The sequence below is a fragment of the Phlebotomus argentipes genome, unplaced genomic scaffold (assembly GCF_947086385.1).
Source record: "Phlebotomus argentipes unplaced genomic scaffold, Phlebotomus argentipes genome assembly contig_15, whole genome shotgun sequence".
In the NCBI taxonomy this organism is placed as follows: domain Eukaryota; kingdom Metazoa; phylum Arthropoda; class Insecta; order Diptera; family Psychodidae; genus Phlebotomus; species Phlebotomus argentipes.
Genome location: NW_026776181.1, coordinates 4,476,036 through 4,496,498, shown reverse-complemented (window position 1 = coordinate 4,496,498; position 20,463 = coordinate 4,476,036). Strand labels below are relative to the sequence as shown.

Below are 20,463 nucleotides of genomic sequence, written 5' to 3'. Positions count from 1 at the left end.
ATAAATTCCCTAAATTCCTTATTATATGGACGAAATATAGCGCCAAGGGGTAGACTTTTGTACAAATACGTAGAAATTTTCTTCGCAGCGGCGCCAAAATATATTTGCAAGCCTCTTATTTGAAATACAAAAGCCACACTTTATCGGACAAAAACTCTAGCCAGGAAGTCTAGTAATCCTCAATTCCGGGCAGTGGGAATGTCGTGCTGTACTCCTCAATCTCATGTCGCAGCGCAGAGACTTTCTGTACGAACGCCTCGTCCTTGTGAAGGAGATTCTTGAAGTCGACAAACTTGGGACCCGATGCCGTTGAGATCTCCTTGCAGAGTTTCAGTCCGCGATCGATAAAGTCCACCACGCGGTCCATGTCCTTCTCCACGAGGCCACGAGTGGTGAGAGCAGGCGTGCCCAGTCGGATGCCCGAGGGATTGAGAGCAGATTTGTCACCAGGAACCGTGTTCTTGTTGCACGCAATGGAGATCTCCTCCAGAAGGTACTCCGCCTTGGCTCCCGTCAGTCCCACGCCGCGCAGGTCCATGAGCACGAGATGGACATCTGTGCCGCCAGTGGCAATTGAGTAGCCTCTCTCGATCAGACCCTTGCACAGGCGCTGAGCATTAAGGATCACCTGCTTCTGGTACTCAACGAACTCCGGCGACTTGGCTTGCAGGAAAGTCGTGGCGATGGCAGCGATGGCGTGATTGTGAGGACCACCCTGAAGACCCGGGAAGACAGCCTGATTGATCTTCGACTCCAGATCGTACATCACTTTGTCTCCGTTCGCCTTGACACTTCGCACGCCCTTTCGGAAGAAGATCACGCCCGCTCTGGGGCCTCGCAGGGTCTTGTGTGTTGTCGTGCTCACCACGTCGCAGTACTCAAACGGACTGGGAATCACTCCAGCCGCCACGAGGCCAGAAACGTGGGCCATGTCGGCGAACAAGAAGGCTCCGTTCTGGTTGGCGATGTCACGGAAACGCTTGTAGTCCAGGCAGCGAGAGTAGCAGGACATGCCTGCGATGATGACTTTCGGCTTGAAGAGCTTCGCGTTCTCCTCCAGCTTGTCATAGTCGATCAGGCCACTCTTGGCGTCCACCTTGTACGGCATGCTCTCGAAGAAGATGGACGTGGCGGAGATCTTCTTCGTGGCTGTCATGAAGCCGTGCGTCAAGTGGCCGCCATCGGGCAGATCCAGGCCCATGATGCGATCGTGGGGGTTGCAAATGCCCGTGTAGACCGCCAAATTGGCCGGAGAGCCTGAGTACGGCTGCACGTTGACGCCCCATTCCTCGGGATTCAGCTTGTACGCCTCCAGAGCACGCTTCTGACACAGCACCTCAATCTGATCAATGAACTGGTTCCCGCCATAGTATCTGAGGAGATTATCATTGCTCTGATTAGTCTCGTTAAGTCCAATTTCCGCTCGGGAGGCGCGTCTCACCGCTGTCCCGGCAGCCCCTCGGAGTATTTGTTGTGCAGACACGAGCTGAGACACTGAAGCACGGGCACGGATGTGAAGTTCTCACTGGCAATCATCTCCAGGCCGCGCAGCTGCCGCACTTTCTCTTTCTTGATCAGCTCCATCAGCTCAGGATCGGAATCCCAGAGATTAGAGTGCAGAAGGGCAGAGTTTCCTGCCATGTTGCTGGTTGTGCTGAACTGTAAGATAAGAAGAGATTGTAGATAAATTACCCAGGAAGAGATTGGAAGCGCCTACAGAAGCCATCCTGAGTTCTGTTCCCGGTGAAGATGCAGCAAGATCGAGAAATTACTCTCAAATGATCACTTTCTATGGCATATGGGGCATGAAAGCAGAATAATCTCGGCCCTGGGTGAGGTCAAGTAGGTCAGGCGATAGCGGTGTGTGATATTTGCGGAGAATTATCGCGAAAACAGCTCGTCCGGGAGCCTTGAAATCCCTCCCGGCGAGTTGCATCACAAGCGCAACAAGTGGTTTCCCACATTTCACACCATCTTTCCCACAGAACTGCTGCACTTACCGATCTTGCTGTTGCACAGACTCCAAGAAGATGTGCTTTCGCACTAGTTTTCCTACAAGACCACCACTTTGATGAGCTGGAGACGCCAAGAACCGCTGTAGCGTCCACCAAATTGGCTCCCAGCACACGTGGTACTCCTACTTTCCATACCAGACTGCAGATGGCACGTGACATTGTTTACTCAAATGTCAATTTATCGCCTCCGATCGATGGTTTTCCTCGTGCAAACAATAGAATTCCCGCAATAATATTATTTCACAGAATACATAATATTGCTTATTTGTTGGAGCATCTGTCCACCACTGACTTTTTCAACAAATCCACCACCATCCATCAATAATTTGTGCGCAAATTGTGTGAGAAGTTGGGAGCCGCACTATCGCATCGCTCGCGAGAACCGATAGCCTTTGACCTGGTACTCAAGACGATTTCACGCCAATATTATACAAAGAAGGTAATTACTTGCCGTCCACACACTCTATCGCTATACTTTATGGCCCCAAATATAGAAATACATTTTTTACCCGGCACTTTCAGTCACTTTTTTGGGGTTGTGCAATTGTTCCGATTGGAATGGCGCGCATGTGCTATTTCAAATTATATAACCCGATCAACGGCAAAAAACGAAAAATCATAATGTGCGCTAGACGTAGCAATTCGAGGACTTCAAGGACATCGTGCATTACGGTCATGTACCTCGTCCATGTACGGCGTCTCCTCCTCGACTCCCCGGCTTCTCCCAACTATGGTCAGCCCTGAGTTCGCGGCTGAAGCAGGAAGTCAAGAAATTTCAAAACACACGTTTTTCTTCTGTGCATTTTCACGAATTCTGACTTTCTTCATTTGTTCGAAATGAAAAAGGAATCAGTATGTCTCATTTCATATTCTGCTCGGAAAATTTAGTTGTCTGGCATTTTCGGCTGGCTGAGATGTTTCAATAGTGTTTCATTTATGTTTCGGCTTTTTAGCTAGCCGAGGCACACACCGCAATTCGACTGGAGTTCAGCTCAAGTGCATTGGCGTAGCTTCACAGATAAAATAACCATTCAATTCGATTCAGCTCAGTGCATTTACAAAATCTCAATCGCTACTCTCGTCACTGCTGGCCTCCTGGAACCACACAATAAGCTTCTTGAGGCCTTCCCTGAGCCACTCGGCATCCTCTCCCAAGTCCTCGTGCCAGGAGACAATGGCCTCCTCGCTCAGGAGGTCCTCATCGTAGAAAAAGTGCACAATCTGGGAGACTCTTGGCTTCAGATTGCTGTTCTCCTGACAAATATCCTGAATTGCCTTCAAGCAGTCGTGCATGGCTGCCTCGCCTTTGATGTAGTTCTTCAACACTGGTCCCAGATGACTGTAGATCTGCTTCAGCGCCGCCAGAACGCTCGTTGTGGCCTCGGCGAGAGGCGACAAGTGAAAGATGGCCTGGACAACGTAGAAATTGACCTCCGAGAGCGACATATTGTAGGCATAGCGTGAAGAATTGATTTCCAGGACGAGAAACTCTGGGTTGGATTTCTCCTCGAAGCCTCTCTTGAGACTGTCGATCACCTCCGAGAGGAAAATGTTGGCATCTTCAGGCACAGGAGAGGCTCGCTGAGATTCTTCCTCATCTGAGCTGGAACTGTGATCGCTCTCGTGATCTGCGTAATCTGTCGGAGCCATTCTCTTCACTGTCGTCTGCGTGATGTCCTTATCGTCATCGTCCGAGTCTTGAGCATCAGTTTCTCGCTCCTCGAGGACGACGAATGCGGATTTTCCGAGTTTCTGGCTCGGTTCCGAGAATTCCGGCGCCGTCGATTGGATCGTCAGCTTGTCTATGCTGCTCTTCTCAGGCAGAATCACTCTGTCTCCACACACTGCGCCTCCAGTCACTGTTGAGTCCTTCTTAACTATGCATCCTTGGCCGAGGACGCAATGATCCAGCCGGCAATTGTCCTCCACTGTGACGTCGTCGAAGATGAAGGAATTTGTGATCTTACAGTTGTTGCCAATCCGGCAGCGCTTCCCCACCACACAGTCAGACAGCCAGGACTTCTCGCCCACCGAGCTCGCCTCATGGATCACGAGACTGCCCTTGAGGACGCTGCTTCTGGCCAGCTGCACACTCTTGTTCTTGTACACGAGGTTCTTCGAGATGTTGTACTGCAGCTTCAGCCGCCCGATGCCCATGTCTGGCGATAGAGGATGCGTCCACCGATGGATGATGTCGTTGCTGACCATCTTGTACTTCTGCCAGTTGCTCACTTTCATCGCATACTCGCCGGCAGACAACTCAGCCACGTAAATCCGACTGTCGAGGATCTCCTCGTTGATTAGCAGTCCGCGGATGAAGTCATCGCGCGTCTCGAAGTCGAAGTTGTCGGCAAAGAGGGGCAGGACGGTTGGAGAGCAGATGGCGATCTGGGGATCGCCATAATCGTGTCGAATCTCCGCGCCCGACGGGAGTTTGAAGTACTCCAGGCCAAAGGAGAACTTCCTCTCGCGACTCAAAGGATTCTGTCGCTGGTGCGTGAGTAGACGATTGTTCAGTCGATCGACAGCCACAGTCACTTCGTCCCCTGTGCGCATTTCCGGCGGCAACTCCATGTACAGCACCGTCATGCAGGCGCCCTTGTCGAACTTCGCGATCTGCTTGTGCCTCTCCAGCAGCGGAATCATATTGACATTCGAGATTGTGTCACCAGTCATGAGAATAAAATGTCCTCGAATCAGTCCCTTGGCGTCAATGTCCCTGAGGACATCGCCCACAGAATGACTGCCCTCAGATCCAATCACTGTGATTGTCATCTTCACCGACCAGATGTAGTATTCCTTCAATCGCTGCTCAATGTGGCTCCGCACCTGCTCCAGCCCATTGCTCACCACGATGAACGTCTCCTCGATGCGGCTGAAATTGAGGAACTCAATGGCATAGTCCAGGAAGGGCACATTGACGATGGGCAGGAGCGCCTGAAAGAAATTCCAAGTGAGTATTGTGAAACTCAATTCACGCTTCAACAAGTTTCTACCAGTGGTTTTGTGTCGGTAAATGGTGCGAAATTGTCCGTAAAGTTGTCCGCCACGATCAGAGCCTGACTGATTTCCTTTTTCTCCAGTTTTTCCATGATTTTTCCAGCAAAATACCGCAATATTTACCCAACAGCCGTGATTCCGTGGCAATTAGCTTCAATGTGAGGTTATGTGCCATCCAGCTGACATTTTCGGAAAATTAGGTTCTCCCACTCCGAATAAGAAAATAAATTACACTCCGTATATGTAGTGTAAAAAATGTGTAATAATAGTTCAGTGGCGAGGAGCGCGCCAAAAAAATTTCTCAATTGCGTCTTTCATGCATTTTCTACTAAAATAGTTACAGATAAAACATGAAAAATGGTAAATTTCCATAGGTTTATTTCATGAATTTACGATATGTGATACGCGCTGGGTTGCAGAAATTCTGGTTGAGATTAATGTTTTCCTTCTTTTTTTTAAATTAAACACTACATATCACAAACTTATCAATGCTTTTTCATGTTTTTCATAGTAATAAAAACTCGTTTTTATTTTTGATGTCAATATTTTTCTACGCGTGTCACCGCAGTGCCTCCTAAGGAAGTGTAATTTATTGTAAAATTACATGGAAACACTTCTTGAAGAAAGCTTCAGGAAGTGCATGAACGTCTGAAAAGTGCGAGAAGTGGAGCTGCTATTGAGAAGTGACAGAAGTGTCGTGAAAATGGAAGAAGAAATTCAATCTCTTTGCCCCAAAATCTGGGACGTCGTAGACGTGGAGCGGCAGAAGTTCTTGCAAGGCTGGCTGAAGATTCAAGAGTACGCTGAAGAGGCAACGTCGATTCCTCTGAATGTGAAACTTCTGCTGGCCGCTGTGGGATTCTACGATCCCGTGATGCTGGCGACTCTGACGGAAAAGGAAATCGGGATTGCGGAGTCCTGCACCAGGAGCTTGATGGTGAGCGGAGTTTCCTGTGGTCAGGAGCACAATTGCGAGGAGCTGGTCAGGAAGAGTCTCTGGGGTGGTCACTACAATCGACCGCAAACCTTCCAAATCAAGCCTGGATACAAGAACGTCTTGCTCTTCATCACGAAGACACTGAAGAAGGGAAAGGGCATGCCAATCAATGAGAGAAGCACTCCCACCAGCAGTTGTGGTGAAGGAGAAAATTCTGAAATTTGTAATAAGGAATTCCTGCTCAGAGTAAGTTCTCAGTTTCTTTTGTACACCTCAAGAATTTTGTAGTTATCTTCGTTTTCATCATTGCAGAAAGTAAACAAATGGATTGTGTCGAAGAATGCAGATTCTAGAATTCTCCTCGTAACTGAGATTACACTGTCAGCACCGAGGAAAGCAGAAATCTTGTGTCCTTTCTGCGTGTCGGCGATTCAAGTGACCCTCCATGATCGCCGATGGGTGATATCGAACTTCCAGAAGCACTACGACAGACACATTGGAGATGTTCCGATCAAGAAAAGGAAGAAGATGCAAGAATCCATTCTGGAGCTGTGTAAGCTTGAGTATGGCGAACAAGGATCAACGCCGGAGAATCAGCAGAAGAGAATAAAAGAAGAAACGGGCATTAAGATAAAAGATGATGTGAGAGATGATCCTCTATTTTCTCAAGAAAGTGATGATGAATTTATGTGAGGAACGTGAGCAAAATACTCAAAATATAAAATAAAAGAAGTATTTATCTTGGTATTTATTTATAGAATTTGTATGGAAAATTACCAAAAAAGTATTATTATTTTACTTTGTTTTTATACTTTTTGGGTAGTTTTTTTGCATAACGAAAATTATTTGAATTTTTTCCGAAATTCCATGCCAATCAGCTGTCATAAAATAACAATAAAGCAGGAAAATGACCTGTTCACGTGGAAAATTATATTTCCTGCTGCTTTTCCTCTTCCTGGCCATTCTAAAATGTGACGCTCTTCGCAAATACACAAAGGAGGACATCAAAAACCTTCGGTAAGTTAATGAGTGTTCCTAAAATCCACCAATTCAATTGAATAGCTGAAACTCCTTTTCCAGAGAAGAAGTTCGAGAAATGTTCCAGCATGCTTACGATGGCTACTTGAGACATGCCAGCGATTTTGACGAACTCCGGCCACTGTCCTGCGACGGCGTGGATACTTGGGGCAGTTATTCCCTCACCCTGATCGATGCCCTGGACACGCTGGCGGTGATGGGAAACAACACCGAATTCCAGAGAGTTGTGGAGATTCTCGTGAATAACTCCAACTTCGACTCAGACATCAATGTGAGTGTCTTCGAGACAAACATTCGGATCGTCGGTGGACTCTTGAGTGCCCACTTGCTGTCCAGACGGGCGGGAGTGGAGCTGGAGCCTGGTTGGCCATGCAATGGACCACTGTTGCGAATGGCTGAGGACGTGGCCAAGAGATTGCTGCCTGCATTCGACACCAAGACGGGAATGCCGTATGGAACGGTGAATCTGAAGCACGGCATCCCGCCGGGAGAGACCAGCGTCACGTGCACAGCTGGTGTGGGGACGTTTATTGTGGAGTTTGGCGCGCTGAGTCGCCTGACAGGTGATCCGATTTACGAGGAAGTTGCTCTGAATGCTCTCTACGCTCTGCAGACGTTCAAGTCACCGATCGGACTGTTCGGGAATCACATCGACGTGCAGACGGGCAGGTGGACGGCCCAGGACGCAGGCATTGGCGCCGGCGTCGATTCGTACTATGAGTATCTGGTCAAGGGAGCGCTAATGCTGAATCGACCGGAACTCATGAAGATGTTCAACGCCGGCCGAGCGTCTGTGGAGAAATTCCTGAAGCGTGACGACTGGTATATTTGGGTCAGCATGAACAAGGGACAGGTCACACTTCCCGTCTTTCAATCACTGGAAGCCTACTGGCCAGGCGTGCTGAGTCTCATCGGTGACATCAGTGCTGCCATGAAGACGCTGCACAATTACGTGGGCGTGTGGAAGCAGTACGGCTTCTTGCCGGAATTCTATAACATCCCAAATGCTGAAGCGGGCGCCAATCGGGAGAACTACCCGCTCAGGCCGGAGCTGATAGAGTCTGTGATGTACTTGTACAGAGCCACGGGGGATCCGTTTCTGCTGCAAGTGGGCGAGGACATGCTGAGGAGTATCCAGCACAGTGCCAGGACGTCTTGCGGTTACGCCACGATCAAGAACGTGAGGGATCACAGGAAGGAGGACCGAATGGAGTCCTTCTTCCTGGCGGAGACCACAAAATACCTCTACTTGCTCTTCGATCCGGACAACTTCTTGAACAACGACGGGCGTTCGGGAACAGTGATCAGCACGCCGAATGGAGAGTGCGTGATTGAGGCTGGTGGATATATCTTCAACACAGAAGCCCATCCCATCGATCCAGCGGCTCTGCGCTGTTGTTATGATGTGCCACGCCAAGATCTCCTGGCCGGATACAAAACCATCGACTTCCGCGGGGAGATCTTCAAGTTTACCGTGCAGAATGACACGATTCCCGAGGAGAAGCCAATGGAGAACTTCACAATCGAGGTGGAAACCACCAAGACTGACCCGGAGGAGACAAGGAAGAATATTGTGTTCGAGATCTTAAGTCTCCTGAAGGAGAGCAAGCGTCAAGAGGAGGACAAGACTGAGGCGAACGCCACCACTGAGGAGAAAGCGGAAGACGACAGCATTATTCTCCCGACTGAGGAGAAGCCCGAGGAGACCACGAAATCCCCTGTAGATAGCAAGGAGGCTGAGGAGATCACAGGAGAGGCTTCTGGATCCTTTGTCTCCTTCGACGACGACAACACAAGTTCCAGTTCTTCTCTCAACACGACAGAAAGTCCCTCTGATCCGGCAGACTTGAGATCTTTTGTGGACAATCAGAGTGAAAACAACTCTCTCTTGGCGGAATTTGTTCAGTCTATTCTGAAGTCAACGCAACCCGCGAGACCAAAGTTCGACGCTCAGAATTTACTGGAGAAAGTCCGCCGAGGGCCACACTATCAGGCAGCGAGGAACTTCTCTCTCCAGAGCGACGACTACAAGCTGCTGACTTGCAAAGCGCAATCCTACCTCCAGCGCCTCAGCATCCACGGGGAGTTCTTCTAGCTCTCACTTTGTGATACCAAAAAAAAACACTAGGAAGTCAAACGTACCACGGTTTAATTTTAATCTCATCTACGGGGTCAAAATCGCTTCCATCGCCGCCGATTTGGGGCAGATTCGGGCCACTGGGCGATGTGATGATACCTGTGTCCGGCGGTTGGACAGGCGCAGGAGCCACTGGACTCACAGGCGCCACCGGAGAAACCGGAACTGGAGAGCCTGGCTCTATGATTGGGTTGGTGGGATCGACGGGATTCACTCCACCAGGTAGCATTTCCAGCGTCTCTCCGGGCTTCATGAAGGCCACACCGTCCAGGCCGATCTGCATACAGTCAAAGTGGAGCACAATGATGGGCACCGAGGCGATTCTGGCCAGCCAATCCATGCACATGTGCAGATTCGGTCCGGGCGTGTCGAGATCGAAGAGCTTCACGCAGAGATCGATGTTGAAGAAGGGAATGGGAATGGGCAGACAGAAGGGAGATGGGCTGCTTCCTCCTCCGCCTTCCTGGCCACCACCAGAACCGTCTGACTGGCGAACTGGAAGGAAAACATAATCCCAGTTGCAATGGCGCAAAATCTTACTTTACCAGAGAGACGAATTCACAGTATATTTACCGAAAATTGTCTGCTGGCCAACTTGCTTCCCATTCATGGTGACTCCCATTCTGAGGAGGGATGTTTGCCTGTTGTAGTTCATTTTTGTGCAGATCTGCCGGTCAATCTTGAGCCTCGGGAACTTGAGTCCTGCACAGCAATCACACTGGGTGGTTGTGCACATGCAATTCTGTTCAGCTGGTCGACGAGCTCTGGCCAGGAGAGCTTCCTTCACAGTCTGATTGGGCTTCAAGTGATAAAAGTAGACTTCCTCATGCTGAAGATCATTGTTTAGCCAGTCTCCTGCAAGATGACACGCGACTTTGAAGGGGAATATCGACGCAAAGATTAAGTGTGATATTCACCTGAAGCGAACGCCACGAGTCCCAGGAACACAGCCAATGTACTCCTCATCTCAGCGACTGGAATGAATCTGAGAGTGCGGAAGTGAACTTTTGGTGATCTTCATTTTGCTTTCTTTCACTTTTCCTTCTGTGGCGACAAGTTTGCATACTTAATTCAATTTCATTTTCACTCCATATGACTCGAATCGTGTGGCACAATTTCGCGGAATTGATGGTCTTGCGGCGACTCCCGCGCTTTCTTCGGCGCCCAGCGGCAGCGCCATCTGCGAGCTGGGTATTCGCAGAGGTGACGTCATGTGCAGATGAGAGAGATGTCAAAAGTCTCCAGGAAGAGGTGAAAAAGCCGACAAACAGGTGCGTTTTTGGGCCACATCCCGACCCTCCCCAGCCTCACTGCCTATGCCACTCGACTCTCCCGTGCGGTGTCCCGCCGATCAGCGCTCGAGAGCGGCATTCCGCGCACTCCTTATCTCTAAAATTCGATACTCTCGTGAACTTGCGTTCCACTGCCCGAGAGATTAGGGCGCGGGCTCCAGTGTGGGTAGCCGACGAGACTGTGTGAGTGGCGAGGAAGCATGCACTGATAGCGCTTATCAGCTGGGCAGAGATTTACCAGCTGTAATCTCAGAGCCGGTGTCTCTCGCCAGTGGCTAGACACTCTTTCGCCCTCCCGGACGGGCAGAACTGCCGAGGATTGTGTGCAATAGAGCCCTAAAGATGTACCGAAGAGGTGAGATTTCGTGGCTTCTCAACTCTGCACCGTTCTTCCGTCTTGCACTGCCTCAAGTCTGGTTGTTTAGTTACACGTCCATGTCACTCCCTGCCTCTTGTGATGATGTATTTGTGTGAATTGGGCTTGTTTATGTGACTCTTCAGGACTGTCCTGAGCGTCCTGAAGTTGGGATGTCGGGAAGTCCTGACGGCGCCGTGTGCGGCATGTCTAATCTCCTGCATTGGCTTCTTCCAGTGAATGTGAGTGAGCCGTACGAGGAATGCCTGGAGGACATGGACGACAGAGACAGCATTTACCTGGACACGATCTCTGTGGCATCCGAGGCGATCAACCGGCGATCGCTGACGCTGTCGCGTCAGACGATCTACCACTCGGCTGAGGATCTGTATGAGGAGAATGGCGCCCTGAACGAGGAGGACGAGCTGGACGCGCCCGTCGTGAGCCCCCGGCTTAACAGCGTGGCCAAGTACAGTGACGTTCCGGGGAAAAATGATGAGGTTTCTGCACTCCTTATTAAACAAAAACAGACGATAACTTATTCGCAGTGGAAAGCTAGGGTAAACGATGATTTTCTCTCTCTGCCCACAAAATTACTGGCTGGCTAATTGGACAGAAGCGCGCACACAGTTACCTTAACCCTAGCTCTCTTGGTGCCTGGGATCGCTCTGTTAATCCTATAAACTCTCTGTACAACCTTCAGGAGGCCTCGCGGGGCGATTAACTCACAAGCACACCGACAAGAAATGCCCCGAGAGAGTCTCATCACAATTTATTAGCTAGAATTCTTGCTAAATTCCACTTTTGCATAACTTTCCCCAATCCTCTATTTTGCTCTCTCCTCTTTTATCCTGGGTGTGGACTTTCAATTAGGGTAATTGGTAAGGGTTGAATAGAATTTAATGTCTGCGCTGAGGGTGAAACTCTCGCCACAGAGTGTTGGTCGACTGATGACGCTTCACGGGCTCAATATTCACGCTATCAACATTCCTTTGAGCTTTGAAATCAATTTTTATCAGGAAAATGCGATATTAATTAATGCAGGGATCAAATTCTAAAGAAAAATGTGCTCCTCAGTAGAAGATTTTGGAGATTTTCTACTACATAAAGCTTAACTGAGGGTTTGTAAGACAAACTAGACTTCGTAATTCAATGAATTTTCATCAAAAAGCGCCGAATTTGGCAATGTACAGTGCAAGTTCTTCTATGTAATGCTCTTCATTTCCGCCAAACAATTTTTTTTTGTCTTCACAGATTATTATCACAATGTTTTCGATACACTTACAAGTTCACGAGCGTCTTTGAAGCGTGTCAACACTTAAACTTGATACTATATTTGCCTCTATTGAGAAATAATCTCATGAGTAATGCAATACACAGTCAGACGACTTCTTGTTAAATGTGAAATATTCACTATATGTTCACCTCTTCTCGCAAAATGAATCAGAATTGCCGTATTTGCGAGTTAGTGTGAATAAAACCTGTGTTGGCAAAACACTTGCGCCTCTGCTTTTCATCATTTTTTCTTCAACTTCTCTAGTCAATTTGCTTCATTAGGCATTTCTCAGATAATCTGTCTCCGATTAATTACGGACTGTGCGATATTCTGTGAACCTCTGGCATTCTCTGGCATGAGAAAATGCGAATCTTGCTGGAAAAACTGCCCATTGCGTGTGAGACTCACGTAAGTTTGTATTGAGCCCGCCAATCGTTGGTCGACCTTTGAAAGTGAAAGACATTATTTGTGTTACGCAGAGCTCGTCTTTGTGGGTTTTAGGCTTTTTGCCACCCAGTGTGAAAAGTATTTGACTCTCAAGGGCAATTTATCCGGTATTTCTTCCTCCCTTGGCAGTGTTTGGAAGGTTTGGAATTATGGTGAATAACTATCTTGATTAGATATTTTGTCTTGTTCTGGAGATTGTGTGTCTGTGTTGATGAATTTCTGGGGAATACCTTGGCCACAAATGGTAGTCATCTTGCAGAGTATAATGCTTGGTTAATTAATACTCCGGAGACGGTAAAAATTTGCACAGATTTGTCAATTGACTCACGATCAGCTGCTTTTCGGCTACGAAGGAAGAGTCTTTGCGTGGCGATTAAGAGCAGAATTGCGCACAGTTCAGTCGAGCTTGAGCCTTGTGTGGGACAAGAAGTGAACTATGTGGAGTGAATTTCGGTCTGATGGGTGTCATTTTGGCGAAATTCATCTCACTCAGTGGCACGAGTAGAGACGAAGAGTTTGAATTTGTAGGTGTTTTTCTTGCTGTTAATTTGCGCCTCCGCGCTTCACTTCTCTGCGCGCCCCAAAAGCCAATTTGCATTCACTCCATATGGAAGCCATGCGGGAATTTTGGGTTTATAATTATAAAGTCAGGCACTGTGATGACGCGCACAGCCGGCAAAAGATGTGGAAAATGTGAGAGAAAGAAGATTTCTGTGCACTTTATGGCGAGTCATAAGCAAGAATTTATTCAAGTGATTTACGTGTCTCTCTTTGTCCATTAAATTTGCTAATTCTCTGGTGAGATTTGACTGTGAAGAACTTATCGAGAGACTCTGTGCTGAGGTTCATGTTGAGAAATTCGATGTGGCCTTTTTTCTATACAGTCTCCGGTCGGTTTTATGTACTCTGATAGTGTAAAGTAAACAATGTGTGGAGATTATGTGCTTGCATTAAATTATAGTATCTCTGAGCACAGGATGGCACCGAACCGCTCAATATGACTTTAATAAATACTCTCGGCGGGTCTTTTGTACGCGTAGAAAATCAGAGCCACGACTGATAGGGTTAATCCTCTTTATCAGAGTCAATAAATTTTATTTGATATACAGAAATTGCTTCTCGAGCAGTGATTTAGGGATGATTTCAGTGCGGAAACTTGTAAAATGCAGTATGACTCGAACTTTGCTTTAAACACACATTCTAAATACGATTATTTCTGTAGATCAATAACATGAATAGTACTGTTTATTCAACTGCCTGTAAATCATGAAATCATAACAATATTCAAGCTATTAATAACACACAAAGCCTTGGAGAGAAATTTATCAAGAGATTACTTAATATGTGTTTAATTAACTAAGCTAATGAGTCGTTGAGAAAGTGACTAAATCTGTTGAGTTTTCAATTGCTTTGCTTTTTTTCTCCCCAAAATAATATTCCTTGAATTTTCAATATGATGTACATTACTTTAATTCCCTTTTATCTTATTTTTTACATCCTATTCTTCAAGATAATTTAGTGTGTCACTCTCAAAACGCCGCGTTGACTCACTTGTAAATATATATTTCTTCCTAATCAAAAGCATAGAAATGGAAAGGCCAGAAACACATTTTCTATAAATATTCCTAAATGTTGCGAAAATGGCTCAGTCATAATGTTGGTTCATTTTCTAATGTGGAAAAAAGGCACGAAGACGAAATGTTGTATTCCTGGCAATAGAGAATCTTATCTCAGTCAGAATCTATCTTAATAACAATTGGGAAAGTACTTTAGCAATTGACAGAAAGCGATTGCAATTGATGTTGATAAGTGTCTATTTAGTCACTCTCGGGCCATGGAAGAGGTGAAAGAAGCACTTTCCAGACTACCTGTAGGTTTTGCGGTGGAGTTAAAGTAGTGTAAATCGTAGCTTATAGGATTGATTTGACTCTGGGCTTTTGGAGGAAACTCATCTTTCGTGGCTTCTTTGCAGACTTGGCGACGCTTTCAGGATGGCGAGCGATCGGTGGATTTTGTGCTGTCGTACGTCGGAGACGATCCGAATCCCGGCAATGCGGAGAAGCGAGAGGCCTTTGAGACGAATCTCATGAATGAGGGTCTGGAATTGGAGGTGGAGCAGAACCAAAGGATACACTTTGTGAAGATTCACGCGCCTCGCGAAGTGCTGTGTCGTTTCTGTGAGATTCTTAAGATGAGAATGCCGATTAAGAAGATTGAGGGCAGTGAAGATATCATTCAAGAGGAGTTTCACTTGCTGGATGAAATGAAGTCCTTCTTCGGGAAGCCTTTTGAGTTCGTGAAGCTCGATCCGACACTCTTTCCAGAGAGGAATAATGAATTGCGCGCCGAGTTCTCAAGGGAGAAGAGCTATCTCTTTGACACAGAGCGACCAGACTTCTTCTCGCCAGATGTGAGAATAGCTGTGGTGAATTTCATTCTGGAGAGACAGAGATTTGGGACTGACAAGGAGGCGAATGTGGGCATTGAGAAGCTCCTCAGTGATGGAGTTTACACGAATGCTTATCCACTTCACGATGGAGACCTCAAGACGCCGGACAGTCAGCGACATTTGCTGCTGAACGAGTGGGCCTCTGTGAAGCACTGGATCAAGCATCAGCCTCTGGATCACATTCGGGACTATTTTGGGGCTCGCATTGCTCTCTACTTCGCCTGGTTGGGCTTCTACACGCACATGCTGATCCCAGCAGCAATCGTGGGCTTGCTGTGTTTCCTGTACGGCCTCGTGACGCTCTTCTCCAACCAGATCAGCGAGGATATCTGCCGCGCCGGCAAGAGCATCATCATGTGCCCACAATGCGATGCCAAGTGTGACTACTGGTACCTCTCGGAGACCTGTGTTTACTCACGGGTCGCCCACCTAATTGACAATAACGTCACCGTTTTCTTCGCCTGCTTCATGTCCATCTGGGGTGAGTTGGATACAAATTTATTACTCACGTGAGCACAGTACATTGTTCTCGTTCCTCTGCAGCTGTCGTCTATCTGGAGCTGTGGAAGAGACACTCAGCCAAGATCATCCACCGATGGGGCCTCACGGGATTCTGCCACCAAGCGGAGCACGCAAGGCCGCAATATCTGGCCAGATTGCAGAGTGCGAAGAAGAAGAAATTCAACGTGGTGACACAGACATTGGAGCCGTCGGTGCCGTTCTGGAAGAAGAAGTTCCCCATGTACTTTGTCAGCTTCTCCGTGATTTTCCTGTTTGTGAGTTGAGCCAGAAATGGGGAAGGTGTGTGTGCATAATGTGCCTAATTTGAATACATTGTATCTCGCCCTGGGTAGATATTTTTGGCCGTCGCAGCGGTGTTTGGCGTGATCATATACCGGATGTCGACGACAACGACGCGAAATCTGTACGGGAACACAGATTCGATGTCATACAAGATCATGGTGACGCCCGTGACGGCGGCCCTGCTGAACTTGGTGGTGATCACAATCATGAACTATATTTACGACTATCTGGCGGTCTTCCTCACTGATCTGGAATACAGGCGCACGCAGACGGAGTACGACGAGAGTCTCACGCTGAAGATTTACATGTTCCAGTTCGTCAACTACTACTCCTCCATCTTCTACATTGCCTTCCTCAAGGGGAAGTTTGTGGGCTATCCGGCGAAGTACAACAGGATTTTCAAGCTGCGACAGGAGGAATGTAGTCCGGGTGGTTGTCTAATGGAGCTGTGCATCCAATTGGTGATCATCATGGTGGGAAAGCAGGCGCTGAATGCCGTGATGGAGATGGCTGTGCCCTTCCTCAAGAAGACCTACAACACCATTCGCAATAAGTTCGTGCAGAATAGTGAGGAAGACGATGGCGAGAAGCTGATTTGCTGCAGTCAATGGACAGAGGATTATAAGCTTTTGGCGTGGAGCAGTCGTGGACTGTTTGACGACTACCTCGAAATGATCATTCAGTATGGTTTCATCACAATCTTCGTGGTGGCATTTCCGTTGGCGCCACTTTTTGCTCTCATCAACAACATCTTCGAAATGAGACTGGATGCCAAGAAGTTCCTGAAGTACTACAGACGACCAGTGCCTAAGAGAGTGAAAGACATTGGCGTGTGGTACAATATCATGAATATCCTCGTGAGGATAGCTGTTGTTTCTAGCGTAAGTGGCAAGTTTGATCTCATTTTGGATGATGTTGTAATGGGAAAATGTCCTTTTCAGGCCTTTATCATTGCCTTCTCGTCTAACTTCATCCCACGTCTGGTGTATATGTTGTCTGTGAACCCGGACAAGACGGATGTGGGCTACTTGAATCACACACTGGCGTATTTCAACACCAGCGACTTCCAGGACGGCATTGCACCAGTGCAGACTAACTTTGTGAATGTCTCCATGTGTCGATATCAGGAGTACAGGAATCCTCCGTGGGCTGATCGACCCTACAAGCGTCCGCTCATCTATTGGCACATCCTGGCTGCCAGGCTCGCCTTCCTCGTGGTCTTCCAGAACGTGGTGGGCTTCGTGCAAATGCTGGTGGCGTGGGCAGTGCCTGATGAGCCTCGACATCTGCGCGATCGCATCAAGCGCGAAGAATACTTGACGCGGGAGATTATCATTGAGCAGGAGCGCCTAAAGTCCGCCGGCGCGAAGACTCCTGCGGCGATTGTGCCGAATGGTGGGGTGAAGGGTGAGGAAGGTGGGGATGTTAGGCATCGACCGAGGCGAAATAGCACGGAATCTACGTGAGTTTCTGAGTTCCTTCTTTGTGTGACCTTTCTTTTTTCTACTTAATAACTCAATATTGGGGAAAGCAATTGGACTTTGCGGCAAACTCTACTGCAGAGTGCGTCAGATTTGCCCGGAAAAAGTGAAACAAAATTTTTAGTTAGCACAATAAGTGATGAATTACCCAGTGATGAGCATTGTAAGGATGATTTTACCTCTATTTGTCATGGTTTTAGGTTGTTTGGGTAATTTTGGCGCACACTGTAGAAGATATAGTTTTATGTAATGCTTGACTTCTCTATGGGCGCAAATTGATGGGCTTAAAATGTGCCTTTGGACAGGAAGAAGAAAGTTGTGAGTGAGATAAAATGGGGTCAAATTGGGGTATATTTATATAGATAATTTGAAATTTATACCAAACGTTTTGAGAGATGTTTTGCAAGGGACATGATAATAAGATTATGTGGTGCTGATTTCTGAAAATCTAATGATCAGAGAGAGAAAGAGAAAATTTTTGCTCTTGCCAATTAAGCCGCCTCAGCTTACAAATACGGAGAAATTGTCTAATGTTGAATTGAAAGTCTCGAGAGTCTCTGATCCAGTGCATTTAACTTATATTCTTTTGTACTTGAAGTTTTGTGGCAGTAATTTTCACGTTAGGATTGACTGTTGTCTTTGATTTTGATACCAGAGCGAAATGAAGAAGTAAAAACCTCACAACGAAAGCTGTTAACTTTTCACACGACAATCTTTTCCACACAATATATTTTTTGTCGTTTTTCTACAACACCTCTTTTATTTACACATAATATACGTATATATGAACTATTTATTATATAATGGATATTGATATATTGACAGTTATTGTGACTCTTTTCGATATTATAAACACTCTGAGGAGAAAGTATAACAATAAATATATAAGTGGACTTGAACTGGAGGACGATCACTTTCTTATCAGGCGGAACTTCTAGTTCGACAGCGAGAGAAGAAAGACGGCAATTAAGGAGGAATTTCTATATTATTGCTTCTGCGTTTTACTTTCATTGGAATGGAATCGAGAATGAACTTTCAGTGACACATATTTTTACTTGCTTAACTTCTAAACATCCTTTTGTAAGACAACTTTCACTAATTCATTGCTAAACCATGAAAAACTGACCGTAAATCTGCCAGGGAGTCAGCGAAGAAGTCAGGAATGACGCCGTCATCCTTGTTGGCCTGCATTTTCTCCCGCGAAGTTCCGCCGGAAAGGACTAAAAGCGACTGAAAGCCAACATTTCGGGCGAATTTAATATCCGTGTTGATCATATCGCCGACGAAAAGCACTCTTTTCGGGTCTTTAATGTCAAATTGCTCCTTCAGGACTTCTCCTAACTCCTTGCCGGGCTTCCCGAGTACGATGGGCTTCTTGCCAGGAGCCAAGCTTGACAGCATGGCGTCCACGAAAGGACCAGGACCGGGCAAATCAAAGTCCTGAGACACTGGCAATCGGTAATCATTGGCGCCAACTATAAGTTTGCACTCGGGATTCTGCAGGTACAGATCGGCTCGCATGAATTTAGCGTAGTTGAAGTTCAAGTCATTATCAAAAATAACCATCTTCACTGACTCTCCATCGTGAACACGCTTCAGCAACTTCATATAATCCTCCTCAACCTCACCGTTCGGCCCGTCGAGGACTTTGAATCCCGCCTCGCGAATCAAGTTCTTCGTGTGCGTCGTGCCGATCACGTAAATCAGACCCTGGAAGTTGATCTTCCTCAGATAGTAGATGATTGAGAGCATGGGATGCACGAGATTCTCGTATTTGAACTGAACTCCCAGTTTTGAGATCTTCTCCTTGTATTCCTCGGCTGGTCGAGTGCTATTGTTGGACACGTAGATGATTCTCTTGCCAGATGCTTCTAGAGCATTTAGGGCCGCTCCAATGCCCGGAATATCGCGAAGAGCACTCCAGAGAACTCCTGGAAGAGTCCAGAGTTTATCCAATGGTTTGAACTCATTCACTGGAAATCACTCACCATCACAATCCGTCATGATAGTGTCGAAGGATCGGAGGAAGACAATCTTTTCCTCATAGCTCAAGTCTGAAATGTGTCTCACTTCTGCCATTCTCACTAACTGAGCCACTTCGGATTGCTTCTCTGGCTTTTAAAGTTCTGACGCAGCGCGATGAACAGCTTTGCTGCATAAATTGAGATACTTCACCAAACTTGACCCTTTTGAATAGTGCCACTGATCTCGCTTTGGCTGAATTGTCCTCACTTCTGTCCCAACAGCCGGAAGATCACGTCGATCAGTCCAGGTTCCAGTGCTTTTGCATATCTAAAAGTATTCAAATTCAAGGTGGAGCTATTTTAGAGCGCTAAGCGAAGACACTTCTGAGACTCGCCTTATCATTCACTTTATCACTTATATGCGCTTCAGAAATTCGAAGAAAACCTTGATTAAATTAATCTTTATTGCTTATTGAAGAATGTATTTCACACGAAATCATGCATTTTGTATTGAATTTGATAGGAAAAATAAGAAAAAATGTGAAAGTTTTGAAAGAATCTAGACTCGAAAATTTACGTATGTTTTCCATATCTCTTTTTACAAGGGGCAGATAATACTGTCTGGAGTGGTGTACAGCTCAGGAAGAGGAAATGTTCAAGAATTTGCAACATTTCCTCTGCTGAGTTTGGAAAATATTTATTCAAAAAACTTAAGAGATTTATTATAGTTTGAGAACGAGTATGGAAACAGTAAAGAAGTGGTGTACAAAATTAAGAAAAATTGTCTTCCCCTCTACCCCTTAACTTTTTACCAACTTTTAAGTATTTAAAACACATTTGTGTATTTTCTGGTGTCAATCAAGACATCACAGAGGAAAATTTTGAAATCTAATATCGACAAAAACTGCCTAAACACGGTCTAAAATAGATATGCGTATTTTTATGTACTTTTTTTCTTCAGTGCACAAGAAATCCTGCAAACACAGAGTTGTTTTGTTGACAAAACCGTGAATGATTGCTCTTCTAACAGTTCTTATCTTGCAATCATAAAATTTTCTTGTTTATTTGTTATTTACACGAACATTTTGAAGTTGCAAAAATAATCACATATCAATTCTACCTTGATCGGAAGCCTCTTGACTGAGCTCTCTTTCTATTAATTGACTAGGAGACGTCGCGGCGCGAAATGTGGGTTTGATTGGGAATTGAGAACGATCTCCTCTCTGTTGATCATCAAGCCTTCCGGTTTCAATTACTTGATCTCCGAG

At 46.5% G+C, this 20,463-nt stretch overlaps 7 protein-coding genes across 14 annotated transcripts; 3 read left to right on the top strand and 4 right to left on the bottom strand.

Moving 5' to 3' along the window:
* Positions 1-76: 76 nt before the first annotated feature.
* LOC132262629 (serine hydroxymethyltransferase) lies at positions 77-1,849 on the bottom strand. Its single transcript, XM_059761954.1, has 3 exons — positions 1,718-1,849; positions 1,442-1,659; positions 77-1,373 (listed from the first exon to the last, which is right to left on the bottom strand). Exons 1-3 carry the CDS (start codon positions 1,724-1,726, stop codon positions 170-172), a joined length of 1,431 nt encoding a protein of 476 aa, XP_059617937.1. The 5' UTR covers positions 1,727-1,849; the 3' UTR covers positions 77-169.
* A 1,201-nt stretch (positions 1,850-3,050) lies between these two features.
* Positions 3,051-5,227, bottom strand: LOC132262625 (translation initiation factor eIF-2B subunit epsilon). Its single transcript, XM_059761948.1, has 2 exons — positions 5,012-5,227; positions 3,051-4,952 (listed from the first exon to the last, which is right to left on the bottom strand). The coding sequence occupies exons 1-2, from the start codon at positions 5,105-5,107 to the stop codon at positions 3,081-3,083; spliced, it is 1,968 nt and encodes a 655-aa protein (XP_059617931.1). The 5' UTR covers positions 5,108-5,227; the 3' UTR covers positions 3,051-3,080.
* Positions 5,228-5,522: 295 nt separating this feature from the next.
* Positions 5,523-6,679, top strand: LOC132262633 (uncharacterized). Its single transcript, XM_059761960.1, has 2 exons — positions 5,523-6,198; positions 6,265-6,679. Exons 1-2 carry the CDS (start codon positions 5,719-5,721, stop codon positions 6,643-6,645), a joined length of 861 nt encoding a protein of 286 aa, XP_059617943.1. The 5' UTR covers positions 5,523-5,718; the 3' UTR covers positions 6,646-6,679.
* Positions 6,680-6,758: 79 nt separating this feature from the next.
* LOC132262624 (ER degradation-enhancing alpha-mannosidase-like protein 2) lies at positions 6,759-9,131 on the top strand. Its single transcript, XM_059761947.1, has 2 exons — positions 6,759-6,969; positions 7,033-9,131. Exons 1-2 carry the CDS (start codon positions 6,860-6,862, stop codon positions 9,083-9,085), a joined length of 2,163 nt encoding a protein of 720 aa, XP_059617930.1. The 5' UTR covers positions 6,759-6,859; the 3' UTR covers positions 9,086-9,131.
* LOC132261606 (uncharacterized) lies at positions 9,123-10,156 on the bottom strand. Its single transcript, XM_059760493.1, has 3 exons — positions 10,045-10,156; positions 9,701-9,982; positions 9,123-9,622 (listed from the first exon to the last, which is right to left on the bottom strand). Exons 1-3 carry the CDS (start codon positions 10,091-10,093, stop codon positions 9,123-9,125), a joined length of 831 nt encoding a protein of 276 aa, XP_059616476.1. The 5' UTR covers positions 10,094-10,156.
* A 212-nt stretch (positions 10,157-10,368) lies between these two features.
* Positions 10,369-18,130, top strand: LOC132262623 (anoctamin-1). 8 transcript variants are annotated; one of them, XM_059761939.1, is made up of 6 exons: positions 10,369-10,398; positions 11,012-11,334; positions 14,470-15,427; positions 15,490-15,722; positions 15,801-16,631; positions 16,692-18,130. In XM_059761939.1, the coding sequence occupies exons 2-6, from the start codon at positions 11,050-11,052 to the stop codon at positions 17,214-17,216; spliced, it is 2,832 nt and encodes a 943-aa protein (XP_059617922.1). In that variant the 5' UTR covers positions 10,369-10,398; positions 11,012-11,049; the 3' UTR covers positions 17,217-18,130. The 8 variants fall into 8 exon arrangements, with proteins under 8 accessions (XP_059617922.1, XP_059617923.1, XP_059617921.1 ...); XM_059761940.1 differs by lacking the exon at positions 10,369-10,398 and adding an exon at positions 10,670-10,774 and having other exon boundaries at positions 11,012-11,274; XM_059761938.1 differs by lacking the exon at positions 10,369-10,398 and adding an exon at positions 10,670-10,774.
* Positions 18,131-18,197: 67 nt separating this feature from the next.
* LOC132262632 (uncharacterized) lies at positions 18,198-20,390 on the bottom strand. Its single transcript, XM_059761959.1, has 3 exons — positions 20,316-20,390; positions 19,220-19,523; positions 18,198-19,162 (listed from the first exon to the last, which is right to left on the bottom strand). The coding sequence occupies exons 2-3, from the start codon at positions 19,308-19,310 to the stop codon at positions 18,327-18,329; spliced, it is 927 nt and encodes a 308-aa protein (XP_059617942.1). The 5' UTR covers positions 19,311-19,523; positions 20,316-20,390; the 3' UTR covers positions 18,198-18,326.
* Positions 20,391-20,463: the final 73 nt, after the last annotated feature.

Bases quoted from the DNA above. Each gene is read 5' to 3' on its own strand.
- LOC132262633 (XM_059761960.1), top strand. From the start codon at position 5,719: ATGGAAGAAGAAATTCAATCTCTTTGCCCCAAAATCTGGGACGTCGTA. The intron at 6,199-6,264 runs GTAAGTTCTCAG...TCATCATTGCAG, and splicing joins ATAAGGAATTCCTGCTCAGA to AAAGTAAACAAATGGATTGT.
- LOC132262625 (XM_059761948.1), bottom strand. From the start codon at position 5,107: ATGGAAAAACTGGAGAAAAAGGAAATCAGTCAGGCTCTGATCGTGGCG. The intron at 4,953-5,011 runs GTAGAAACTTGT...AATTTCTTTCAG, and splicing joins TTACCGACACAAAACCACTG to GCGCTCCTGCCCATCGTCAA.
- LOC132262632 (XM_059761959.1), bottom strand. From the start codon at position 19,310: ATGGCAGAAGTGAGACACATTTCAGACTTGAGCTATGAGGAAAAGATT. The intron at 19,163-19,219 runs GTGAGTGATTTC...GGACTCTTCCAG, and splicing joins TATCATGACGGATTGTGATG to GAGTTCTCTGGAGTGCTCTT.
- LOC132262623 (XM_059761938.1), top strand. The intron at 11,335-14,469 runs GTAAACGATGAT...GCTTCTTTGCAG, and splicing joins ATTCGCAGTGGAAAGCTAGG to ACTTGGCGACGCTTTCAGGA. The intron at 16,632-16,691 runs GTAAGTGGCAAG...TGTCCTTTTCAG, and splicing joins GGATAGCTGTTGTTTCTAGC to GCCTTTATCATTGCCTTCTC.
- LOC132262629 (XM_059761954.1), bottom strand. The intron at 1,374-1,441 runs GTGAGACGCGCC...TAATCTCCTCAG, and splicing joins GAGGGGCTGCCGGGACAGCG to ATACTATGGCGGGAACCAGT.
- LOC132262624 (XM_059761947.1), top strand. From the start codon at position 6,860: ATGACCTGTTCACGTGGAAAATTATATTTCCTGCTGCTTTTCCTCTTC. The intron at 6,970-7,032 runs GTAAGTTAATGA...CTCCTTTTCCAG, and splicing joins GAGGACATCAAAAACCTTCG to AGAAGAAGTTCGAGAAATGT.
- LOC132261606 (XM_059760493.1), bottom strand. From the start codon at position 10,093: ATGAGGAGTACATTGGCTGTGTTCCTGGGACTCGTGGCGTTCGCTTCA. The intron at 9,983-10,044 runs GTGAATATCACA...GTCATCTTGCAG, and splicing joins ACTCGTGGCGTTCGCTTCAG to GAGACTGGCTAAACAATGAT. The intron at 9,623-9,700 runs GTAAATATACTG...TTTTCCTTCCAG, and splicing joins TGGCCAGCAGACAATTTTCG to TTCGCCAGTCAGACGGTTCT.